Genomic DNA, 12768 nt, shown 5'->3' on the forward strand with positions numbered 1-12768 from the left:
ATAACTCCTATGACTATCCACCTATCCTATAACTCCTATGACTATCCACCTATCCTATAACTCCTATGACTATAACTATAAGGCCCTGCAACAGACTAGCGTCCTGTCCAGGGGGTGTATTTGTACATCACGCTGCCTCACGCTACAGAAACAGGACACAGGCTCCTGCTCTATGGGCCGCTCTGACTCCGACAAGACTTACCTATTTAATGATTAGAACCTGTTTCTTCTTTCTCTGTGGATAGTCTGCCATGATGGACCTGGTGGAGGTGTTTGCTGTGTCGTCTGAGGTGCCTCCTAGTACTAGCGCCAACCCCTGGGACCTGCCAGGGGGGAACATCCGCACCCCTCTCCACCACCCCCTCCCCCAGGCCCAGGCTGCTGCTGGGGCTGGTCACCTGCCTGGGGCTGGGGCAGCCTCCGACCCCTGGGACTCACTGGGTAAGAGCTGCTCCAAGCCTCTAAAGAGCTCAAACTCTTAACAGCCGGTCCCAATTCACTCCCTAACCCTTCAACCTTGGCCCTACCCCTTCCCCGTATTGGTCTGGATATGTATACACAGTGTAGTTAGGACCAGGGGAAGGGACAGGACCAGGGGTAAGGGATAGGGTCAGGGGGAAGGGATAGGGCCAGGGGGAAGGGATAGGGTCAGGGGGAAGGGATAGGGCCAGGGGGAAGGGATAGGGCCAGGGGGAAGGGATAGGGCCAGGGGGAAGGGATAGGGCCAGGGGGAAGGGATAGGGCCAGGGGGAAGGGATAGGGTCAGGGGGAAGGGATAGGACCAGGGGGAAGGGATAGGACCAGGGGGAAGGGATAGGGCCAGGGGGAAGGGATAGGGCCAGGGGGAAGGGATAGGGCCAGGGGGAAGGGATAGGGTCAGGGGGAAGGGATAGGACCAGGGGGAAGGGATAGGGTCAGGGGGAAGGGATAGGACCAGGGGGAAGGGATAGGGCCAGGGGGAAGGGATAGGGTCAGGGGGAAGGGATAGGACCAGGGGGAAGGGATAGGGTCAGGGGGAAGGGATAGGACCAGGGGGAAGGGATAGGACCAGGGGGAAGGGATAGGGCCAGGGGGAAGGGATAGGGCCAGGGGGAAGGGATAGGGCCAGGGGGAAGGGATAGGGCCAGGGGGAAGGGATAGGACCAGGGGGAAGGGATAGAGTGAATTGGGACTGTATCCTCATTATACTGCACTTCCTGTCCTCAGTCAGCACTGACTCATTAATACAGTTACAGTCTACTGTCTGTCCTCAGTCAGCACTGACTCATTAATACAGTTACAGTCTACTGTCTGCCCTCAGTCAGCACTGACTCATTAATACAGTTACAGTCTACTGTCTGCCCTCAGTCAGCACTGACTCATTAATACAGTTACAGTCTACTGTCTGTCCTCAGTCAGCACTGACTCATTAATACAGTTACAGTCTACTGTCTGCCCTCAGTCAGCACTGACTCATTAATACAGTTACAGTCTACTGTCTGCCCTCAGTCAGCACTGACTCATTAATACAGTTACAGTCTACTGTCTGTCCTCAGTCAGCACTGACTCATTAATGCAGTTACAGTCTACTGTCTGCCCTCAGTCAGCACTGACTCATTAATACAGTTACAGTCTACTGTCTGTCCTCAGTCAGCACTGACTCATTAATGCAGTTACAGTCTACTTTATGTCCTCAGTCAGCACTGACTCATTAATACAGTTACAGTCTACTGTCTGCCCTCAGTCAGCACTGACTCATTAATACAGTTACAGTCTACTGTCTGCCCTCAGTCAGCACTGACTCATTAATACAGTTACAGTCTACTGTCTGCCCTCAGTCAGCACTGACTCATTAATACAGTTACAGTCTACTGTCTGCCCTCAGTCAGCACTGACTCATTAATACAGTTACAGTCTACTGTCTGCCCTCAATTAGCACTGACTCATTAATACAGTTACAGTCTACTGTCTGCCCTCAGTCAGCACTGACTCATTAATACAGTTACAGTCTACTGTCTGCCCTCAGTCAGCACTGACTCATTAATACAGTTACAGTCTACTGTCTGCCCTCAGTCAGCACTGACTCATTAATACAGTTACAGTCTACTGTCTGTCCTCAGTCAGCACTGACTCATTAATACAGTTACAGTCTACTGTCTGCCCTCAGTCAGCACTGACTCATTAATACAGTTACAGTCTACTGTCTGCCCTCAGTCAGCACTGACTCATTAATACAGTTACAGTCTACTGTCTGTCCTCAGTCAGCACTGACTCATTAATACAGTTACAGTCTACTGTCTGCCCTCCAGCATTATCCCAGCATTATCTCTCTCTCGCTATCTCTCTGCTCACCACTCATACTTTACTGTCTGCCTTCCAGCATTATCTCTCTCTCTGCTCACCACTCATACTGTACTGTCTGCCTTCCAGCATTATCTCTCTCTCTGCTCACCACTCATACTGTACTGTCTGCCTTCCAGCATTATCTCTCTCTCTGCTCACCACTCATACTGTACTGTAGGCCAATAACATTATCTCTCTCTCTGCTCACCACTCATACTGTACTGTAGGCCAATAACATTATCTCTCTCTCTGCTCACCACTCATACTGTACTGTAGGCCAATAACATTATCTCTCTCTCTGCTCACCACTCATACTGTACTGTAGGCCAATAACATTATCTCTCTCTCTGCTCACCACTCATACTGTACTGTAGGTCAATAACATTATCTCTCTCTCTGCTCACCACTCATACTGTACTGTAGGCCAATAACATTATCTCTCTCTCTGCTCACCACTCATACGGTACTGTAGGCCAATAACATTATCTCTCTCTCTGCTCACCACTCATACTGTACTGTAGGCCAATAACATTATCTCTCTCTCTGCTCACCACTCATACGGTACTGTAGGCCAATAACATTATCTCTCTCTCTGCTCACCACTCATACTGTACTGTAGGACAATAACATTATCTCTCTCTCTGCTCACCACTCATACTGTACTGTAGGCCAATAACATTATCTCTCTCTCTGCTCACCACTCATACTGTACTGTAGGCCAATAACATTATCTCTCTCTCTGCTCACCACTCATACGGTACTGTAGGCCAATAACATTATCTCTCTCTCTGCTCACCACTCATACTGTACTGTAGGCCAATAACATTATCTCTCTCTCTGCTCACCACTCATACTGTACTGTAGGCCAATAACATTATCTCTCTCTCTGCTCACCACTCATACTGTACTGTAGGCCAATAACATTATCTCTCTCTCTGCTCACCACTCATACTGTACTGTAGGCCAATAACATTATCTCTCTCTCTGCTCACCACTCATACTGTACTGTAGGCCAATAACATTATCTCTCTCTCTGCTCACCTCTCATACTGTACTGTCGGCCAATAACATTATCTCTCTCTCTGCTCACCACTCATACTGTACTGTAGGTCAATAACATTATCTCTCTCTCTGCTCACCACTCATACTGTACTGTAGGCCAATAACATTATCTCTCTCTCTGCTCACCACTCATACTGTACTGTAGGCCAATAACATTATCTCTCTCTCTGCTCACCACTCATACTGTACTGTAGGCCAATAACATTATCTCTCTCTCTGCTCACCACTCATACTGTACTGTAGGCCAATAACATTATCTCTCTCTCTGCTCACCACTCATACTGTACTGTAGGCCAATAACATTATCTCTCTCTCTGCTCACCACTCATACTGTACTGTAGGCCAATAACATTATCTCTCTCTCTGCTCACCACTCATACTGTGCTGTAGGCCAATAGCCCAAATCAATTGATTACATAATGTGTTCCAGGCTCTGGTAGTTATTCTCTTACCAATACACACCCTCATATAAAAGAAAACTGTGGAACAGTTTGCAAATAATAACAATGTTAATAAAGCTTTGTGTAACTCTAATGGAATGTTTATGATCTGCTTATAGACGTGTAATAATGTAAATCCTTACCCTGTCCTGTTACTGCAGTGGAGGCTCGCTCCACTCCCCCTGTGATAGAGTCTACCTGGATGGTTCCTCCCATCTCCAGTAGCTCCGCCCCTCTTTGGGAGCGTAGCCGGTCCCCTCCGGACCCCTGGGAGAACCCGGGGGTAGCAGACCCATTCTCTGTCCCAGCTGCTCTTCGAACTGGCAGCCCTACAGGTGACTGGCTATCTGTGGCTCCCTATGGCTAAACACGCACACACACACACAGAGACACACACACAGAGACAAACACACAGAGACACACACACACAGAGACACACGCACAGAGACACACACACAGAGACACAGAGACACAGAGACACACACACAGAGACACACACACAGAGACACAGAGACACACACAGAGACACACACACAGAGACACACACACAGAGACACAGAGACACACACACACACACAGAGACACACGCACAGAGACAAACACACAGACACACAGAGACACACACACAGAGACACACACACAGAGACACACGCACAGAGACAAACACACAGAGACACAGAGACACACACAGAGACACACACACAGAGACACACACACAGAGACACACACACACACAGACACACACACAGAGACACACACACACACAGAGACACACACACGCACAGAGACACACACACACACACAGAGACACATACACACACACACACAGAGACACATACACACACACCTGCTACCTTTTGTTTAACACATTTCTATGTATCATGTAACAACATGTAACATACAGTGAGGGAGAAAAGTATTTGATCCCCTGCTGATTTTGTATGTTTGCCCACTGACAAAGAAATGATCAGTCTATAATTTTAATGGTAGGTTTATTTGAACAGTGAGAGACAGAATAACAACAACAAAATCCAGAAAAACGCATGTCAAAAATGTTATACATTGATTTGCATTTTAATGAGGGAAATAAGTATTTGACCCCCTCTCAATCAGAAAGATTTCTGGCACCCAGGTGTCTTTAATACAGGTAACGAGCTGAGATTAGGAGCACACTCTTAAAGGGAGTGCTCCTAATCTCAGTTTGTTACCTGTATAAAAGACACCTGTCCACAGAAGCAATCAATCAATCAGATTACAAACTCTCCACCATGGCCAAGACCAAAGAGCTCTCCAAGGATGTCAGGGACAAGATTGTAGACCTACACAAGGCTGGAATGGGTTACAAGACCATCGCCAAGCAGCTTGGTGAGAAGGTGACAACAGTTGGTGCGATTATTCGCAAATGGAAGAAACACAAAAGAACTGTCAATCTCCCTCGGCCTGGGGCTCCATGCAAGATCTCACCACGTGGAGTTGCAATGATCATGAGAACAGTGAGGAAACAGCCCAGAACTACACGGGAGGATCTTGTCAATGATCTCAAGGCAGCTGGGACCATAGTCATCAAGAAAACAATTGGTAACACACTACACCGTGATGGACTGAAATCCGCAAGGTCCCCCTGCTCAAGAAAGCACATATACAGGCCCGTCTGAAGTTTGCCAATTAACATCTGAATGATTCAGAGGAGAACTGGGTGAAAGTGTTGTGGTCAGATGAGACCAAAATCGAGCTCTTTGGCATCAACTCAACTCGCCGTGTTTGGAGGAGGAGGAATGCTGCCTATGACACCAAGAACACCATCCCCACCGACAAACATGGAGGTGGAAACATTATGCTTTGGGGGTGTTTTTCTGCTAAGGGGACAGGACAACTTCACCGCATCAAAGGGATGATGGACGGGGCCATGTACCGTCAAATCTTGGGTGAGAACCTCCTTCCCTCAGCTAGGGCATTGAAAATGGGTCGTGGATGAGTATTCCAGCATGACAATGACCCAAAACACGGCCAAGGCAACAAAGGAGTGGCTCAAGAAGAAGCACATTAAGGTCCTGGAGTGGCCTAGCCAGTCTCCAGACCTTAATCCCATAGAAAATCTGTGGAGGGATCAGCCTCAAAACCTTAATGACTTGGAGAAGCTCTGCAAAGAGGAGTGGGACAAAATCCCTCCTGAGATGTGTGCAAACCTGGTGGCCAGCTACAAGAAATGTCTGACCTCTGTGATTGCCAACAAGGGTTTTGCCACCAAGTACTAAGTCATGTTTTGCAGAGGGATCAATACTTATTTCCCTCATTAAAATGCAAATCAATTTATAATATTTTTGACATGCGTTTTTTCTGGATTTTTTTGTTGTTATTCTGTCTCTCACTGTTCAAATAAACCTACCATTAAAATTATAGACTGATTATGTCTTTGTCAGTGGGCAAACGTATAAAATCAGCAGGGGATCAAATACTTTTTTCCCTCACTGTATGTACGGGTAGAAGCATACATTTCTAAACATATTTGAACATTTAAACATATATTTGTACTCTCCATTAGATGGTGACCTGTTTGACGAGGCGATGGACGGAGGTCATTTCAGCCTGAACAGTCGTGGTGAGGGTGAGGGCAGCCCGGAGCTGTTTGATCTGTCTCGTTTAGGGGACAGTCTGGGGGTCCCCAGCCCTCGGACCTGCCGGACCCCTGAATCCTTCCTGGGGCCCACAGGGGCCTCCCTGGTCAATCTGGACAGCCTGATACCAGCCAACCCCCCAGCCAAAACCAAGAACCCCTTCCTCTCAGGTGAACACAGCCAACCATACCATGTACCCCATCCAATTTACAAGTAAAGTGCTACTCAGTCACTTACTCAGATCTGGGGCAATTGCAGCTTGAAGTTTGCTGTTTTGGGACTATTCCATTGATCCTATCGTAGCTTACTGGGCAAACTTAATAATCAAGTGCAGGTAAAGTATTGAAACATTTAATGTGTAATGGTTAAAAGTGCTTCTACTGACTTTCTCTATCTCTCTCTCTCTCTCTCTCTCCCCCTCTTTCTCCTCTCTCCCTCTGTCTCTCTCCCCCCTCTCTCTCTCTCTTCCCCTATCTCCTTCCCCCCTCCAGGTCTGAGTGCTCCATCTCCCCTCAACCCGTTCCAGAGTGAACAGCCTCGTCTCACTCTGAATCAGATGCGTCCCAGCTCCACGTCCCCCGTCCCCCCCTCCGGTCCTCCCTCCCTGCCCTACAGTGCTTCTCTGCCCCTGCCCTCCAGCCACCAGCCGGCCAGCCTTCCCTCTTCCCTCACCCAGCCCACCCAGGGAGCCCTGGACATACCTGGGCTGCCACAGCCCCTGCTACCCCTCTCCTCCATCTCGTCTCTGGGAGACCAGCACAGTCAGAACCCCTTCCTATGATGCCTGTCTAGCTGAACTGGACAGAACCCCGTAACAGGGAAGATGGACCAACACCAATGTCTGCCATGCGCAGTAGATCACCTGCTTGGGTGTCCACGAGCGGTGACGATTCAACGCTTGGGAATCGTCGAGAAATTAATAGGAAAATGACGGCGGATGTTTTGCGGTCAGATTTGATAGGACCGCCACCCGCTGCGCACGGCCGACATGCATGTTGGTCTGTCTGCCTTCTAACTCTGCTGGATGTAAAAGAGGGGATAGACAGAACTCTTATCAGGTTATATTCTGTCAATCTAACCTCAAGACTCAACAACTGGAATTCAGACAGAACTCAAATCCCTTCAGTTGTTATTTTGTTGTTGTTTTTCTACGGGCTTTATAGGACTGTAACCCTTAGACTGCTGCCTCTGCTAGGATCTGCTCTACGCTTTCACCACAACCTGTCTTGATGTTCCTCTCTGCTGAAGGGAGGGATGGAGGAGGAAGGAGAGGTAGAAAGAGAGAGAACAGAACTTGTTTAGGTCTATAGTAACCTGATCCTAACTCATGACAGATACTGTACATACAGGCCTATGTTCAAGCTCATCCTTCGCTATAGTAAGCGCAGTGGGTGAAGACATATTGATGCTAAAGTACTTAGCAATACTTTACAGAGTGAGTATGTAAGCACTAACCTATTCTCAGATCTGTTCGTGCCCTCTTTCCAACTATGGTCATTGGCTATACAACACAAACAGATCTGGGACCAGGTTAGTTAACTGCTTTTCCAACTGCTTCCTATCTAGTCACATGCCCCGCCCACTCTGCTGCATACTTTAGTTTGATTGGCTCCTCACTGTTACTCCTGATCCAGCACTGAACTGATTGTACACCAGATATGCCTGCTTATCGCTCCGACCGACGGACCACAATGCACTGGGACAGGACGCCCACTGTTCCGCCGCACTGCTCTATGCTGATTGGTTGGTCCGCTCTCTGGATTGCTTTCATTGGTCGGCTCTTTCTCTCCTATTATGTCTCCCATGATGCCCTAGGGGATAACTCGGACAAGTATTTTCAGGAGGATGTAACGTTACAGAACGCTCAGATAGAAATGTATCATATAGAACAGATATGATTGTCTGCCAGATAGAATAGGGGAAGTGTGTCGGCTCTATTCAATCTATTTCTATCTGCAAACGTTCAGTATGTTTCCCAGCACAGACTGCAACTCTTGCTTTCTGAGAATGGACAGAGAACATGCCACACCGGTGATGAGACGCCAGACAACCCACATCCATATAATGACCACTCAGTTTTAAGTTTCCTTTTTGTTGCATTAGGCCTAGTAAGACCCACTCAGAGCGAGTTATTGTGTAATGGTGGTTTTCTGTTGGAATGGAACAGTGTTGATGGTGAGAAAGATTCTAATGTAGTTTGATTGCATTATAGTGGACTGGAGTGGGATTCCTTTGGGGGATAACTGAATGAAATCTGCTTTTCAAGGGACCGGAATAACTGCAGGATTCACTACAGGGGTAAATCCTAACGCTCTCGCTTCAAGTTGAATTTTGCATTGATGTCAATGGGAGAAGTGGAAATTCAATTGCAGTGGAAGTTAGAATTCGACCCTATGAGCAAGGCAACATATTAGAAGAATGTTGAATTGAAATCATGATTTTTTTTCCTTCTCATTGCTTGTGAAACACTGATTGTCATCATCAAATATAAGGGTATAATTAACTAATAACAACACCTTGGATTGGCATTCATTCATCTTTTATAGCTTGTATTTCATGATCAATATTATATTTCTTGACTTGTTGCTTTGATACCATTCAACCGGTTTACATCTGTTAATACATGACTGTGCATATATAGGCCTAGCCCTAGATTGTAATATCAAACATTTTATTATGTAATGTTTCTACATATTGAATGCTTAGAAAAACACAATCTTTGAAGGGTTGACTTTTGTACACCATGTTTGTCTGCCCCCTGGAGGCCAAACATCTGTATAACAGTTACTGTATTTCCACTGTCATCCATCATTTCCCCATATCAATGAATCCAGCATAGTAAGGCTACATCGAGGACACTACTCCAGTATAGTAAGGCTACATCGAGGACACTACTCCAGTATAGTAAGGCTACATCGAGGACACTACTCCAGTATAGTAAGGCTACATCGAGGACACTACTCCAGTATAGTTAGTCTACATCGAGGACACTACTCCAGTATAGTTAGTCTACATCGAGGACACTACTCCAGTATAGTTAGTCTACATCGAGGACACTACTCCAGTATAGTTAGTCTACATCGAGGACACTACTCCAGTATAGTAAGGCTACATCGAGGACACTACTCCAGTTTAGTAAGGCTACATCGAGGACACTACTCCAGTTTAGTAAGGCTACATCGAGGACACTACTCCAGTTTAGTAAGGCTACATCGAGGACACTACTCCAGTATAGTTAGTCTACATCGAGGACACTACTCCAGTATAGTTAGTCTACATCGAGGACACTACTCCAGTATAGTTAGGCTACATCGAGGACACTACTCCAGTATAGTTAGGCTACATCGAGGACACTACTCCAGTATAGTTAGTCTACATCGAGGACACTACTCCAGTATAGTTAGGCTACATCGAGGACACTACTCCAGTATAGTTAGGCTACATCGAGGACACTACTCCAGTATAGTTAGGCTACATCGAGGACACTACTCCAGTATAGTAAGGCTACATCGAGGACACTACTCCAGTACAGTTAGGCTACATCGAGGACACTACTCCAGTATAGTTAGTCTACATCGAGGACACTACTCCAGTATAGTTAGTCTACATCGAGGACACTACTCCAGTATAGTTAGGCTACATCGAGGACACTACTCCACACATGATTATGCATTTCCCCGTTTGGAAATTCTTGAACCAAATGATATAACAGTGTTCAGCCTTTGAAAAACAACTCCTGGTAGATACAGTATCTATACAGAGTGTTGGCAATAAATACAGGGATGATGTTCCAGCTGTAAGAGCATTAATATCCCGCCTCCTCAAGAAGACGTGATGCCATGTGAATGACGGCATCATTCTTGGTGTGAAAACTGGGGGGGGGACGAGCTCCGACTGAGAAAATCGTTTTGAACGGTCATCCAACTTAGAATTCCAACTCGGGAACTTGGGCCTCTTTCTAGTGCTCCGACCTGAAGATCACTGACGTCATGATATGACCTCGTATTTTTCCCAGTTGTCTTGAAAGCACCAGTAATGAGGAACTGCTTCCTGAAAGGAAGATGCTTCTATGACATCAGTCAGTCAGTCAGTCAGTCAGTTAGGGGTGGAGTCCAGCCAGGCCAACACCTCCTGGAGCCCCTGGCCGGATCGAGCGCTCAGTTCCAGGGTTGTGATTGGCTGGGTGGCAGAGGTGATGATGTCATCCATCCTGAACAGTGACATCATCTCTACGAGACTCATGGTACAAGGGAGGTCCCTGGAGGAAGGGCGGGTGGAGAAAGGGTTAGACATTTGCAAAGCGAGGGAGAGGCACTGTTGATCACTTATGCAAAGGAGGTGAATAAAGCTAATCTCTACTAGACTCATGGTACAATAGAGATCCTGAGAAGAAGGGTGGAGAATCAGTCAGGAACGTTGCAGGGAGGGAGAGAAACTGTCTGTTTGGGAAAAAAGCATTTAAAGTGGGAGTATAATGGGTGGAATTAGATACGTCTGTTTCGTAGCCAGGGGTCTGTCTAGTAAGGTGCAATGTTGCAAAACATTCAGATAGAACTGTATTGTGCTGAATAAACCTGATTGTCTGTCATGTAGAAAATAGGGGATCATGTCACATCTATTCATTACATTTCTATCTGGAACTTTCTGAATGTTTCACCTATAAAATACACTGATCTTGTCCAGAGAATGTGTAGTGTCTGTGTTACTACAAGACCTCTTGTTGAAGATAACCAGGACAGAGGCTGTGTGGAGTGGTTCAGCAGAGAGGACAGACAGGAGCTGGATACAGGAGGACGAGATCTGGGTGGTGTTGGCAGAGTCCACCATGAACTATATAGAGGACAAACAACAATTATTTTATTTTAAATCATTCATGCCTGCAGTCGACAAGCCTGCAATTATGCAGAATGCACAGATGATCTCCCAGTTCAGTGGGCTGATGGTCTACCATGTATTGCAGTGATATTAGCCTATTCAAACCTCTGGTTGATCTCTATTTCTGATCAGAGGAGCTTTGCTTATTAATCATATAGAAATATTTACTATTTTTGCATTAAACTTCACAATCAATGTATTATGTGTACAAAGTATTATTGAGATCATTCCAAGCACTTACAATGAATTATTCCCAAATTGAGAGAAATGTCTTCCTATATAGGAGTCATGAGGTGGTTCTCATGCTACTGCTATTTTGGACCAGGGCTCTCTTGCTGAAGAGATTTGATCTCAATTGGACAAACCTGAATACATAAAAGGTTTAATTTATAAAATGTCTATGGACAATAACAGAGGAGCATTCGGTGTAGGTAGTATCTGGACCAGATTGCCCCCCTGTCATCATCTTCTTCTTTAGAGTAGATATATTAACTCGACTTATACACTGTATGGATGTGGTTCTGGACTCACGATGACAGAGGAGCAGTCCGTATAGTAGCTGGGCCAGATAGGTCCCATACAGCCTCCCAGCTCTCTCACGGTCACCCTCTTCCTCTTCAGAGTCAGGTCTGTCAGGTTGGTGCCCACCTGTAATAGATGGAGACATAATAGTAGTCTAGAATATTCATTTTCTGTTTTAAGACACCCTCAAATGGTGACTGACGCAACAATCACTGTGGTGAGTACTGAATGGACTCACCGTAGGTAGAGTAACAGGGGGTTCCCCTAAATCAGTTGTCCCGTCTCTCAAATTGAGCTGTGAATCGTCTGTTAAGGGTGATTACATAGACACTGTGACGTTAGCGGTTGTAATTTATGAGACAGGATGGCATGGAAATGTCCTCTGAAGATACATGATGGAGTGAGACATGGGCTGCGTCTTCTCAATAGTCAACAGTGGCCCCCTCTTCCGGTCTCCTCTCCTTCATTTGCACTGATATTAAAACACAGGATAGGTGAGAAGAAGAATATGGTGGATGTGTATTGGAACACTGTCATCAGATTCCAAGCAGATGAAGGAGAGGAAGAAGAGGATACGAGGAAAGAAAGCCAGCATTATTGAGATGCAGCCATGGTCATAATTGCTAACGTTAACTAGCTAGCTTATTATCTTGCTTGCTTGCTACATCAATCTCAATGCTGGCTAGTTTGAAAGGATATTCTGTAAACGTTTCAAGAGCAGCGTCTTTCCAACACCGGTCGCACCGAGCAGCAAACACATTTCGTAAAATCCAACAAAGACTTCATCCGTATCAAACTTGTCGAGACTAGTTAGCTAGCAAGCCTCTCCAGCTTCCTTTGACACCATGGCGACGCTCATATGATCAACTATGATTGCACAAATAAGAAGTCAATCATTACAAATCCAGTTTCTCATTAGTCGTTTCATTGCT

General features: G+C 46.1%; 2 protein-coding genes across 2 annotated transcripts; one reads left to right on the forward strand and one right to left on the reverse strand.

Annotated features, from left to right (window-relative positions):
- The first annotated feature begins 250 nt into the window (after positions 1-250).
- On the forward strand, positions 251-8952 carry LOC311120812 (epsin-3-like). Its single transcript, XM_084195386.1, has 4 exons — positions 251-441; positions 3986-4159; positions 6367-6609; positions 6931-8952. Exons 1-4 carry the CDS (start codon positions 252-254, stop codon positions 7218-7220), a joined length of 897 nt encoding a protein of 298 aa, XP_084051512.1. The 5' UTR covers position 251; the 3' UTR covers positions 7221-8952.
- A 1255-nt stretch (positions 8953-10207) lies between these two features.
- LOC311120813 (ADP-ribosylation factor-like protein 16) lies at positions 10208-12617 on the reverse strand. Its single transcript, XM_084195387.1, has 4 exons — positions 12075-12617; positions 11846-11962; positions 11154-11269; positions 10208-10697 (listed from the first exon to the last, which is right to left on the reverse strand). Exons 2-4 carry the CDS (start codon positions 11891-11893, stop codon positions 10535-10537), a joined length of 327 nt encoding a protein of 108 aa, XP_084051513.1. The 5' UTR covers positions 11894-11962; positions 12075-12617; the 3' UTR covers positions 10208-10534.
- Between the last annotated feature and the right edge of the window lie 151 nt (positions 12618-12768).

Source organism: Coregonus lavaretus, assembly GCF_964263955.1.
Source record: "Coregonus lavaretus genome assembly, contig: HAP1_SCAFFOLD_4404, whole genome shotgun sequence".
Taxonomy (NCBI): Eukaryota; Metazoa; Chordata; class Actinopteri; order Salmoniformes; family Salmonidae; genus Coregonus; species Coregonus lavaretus.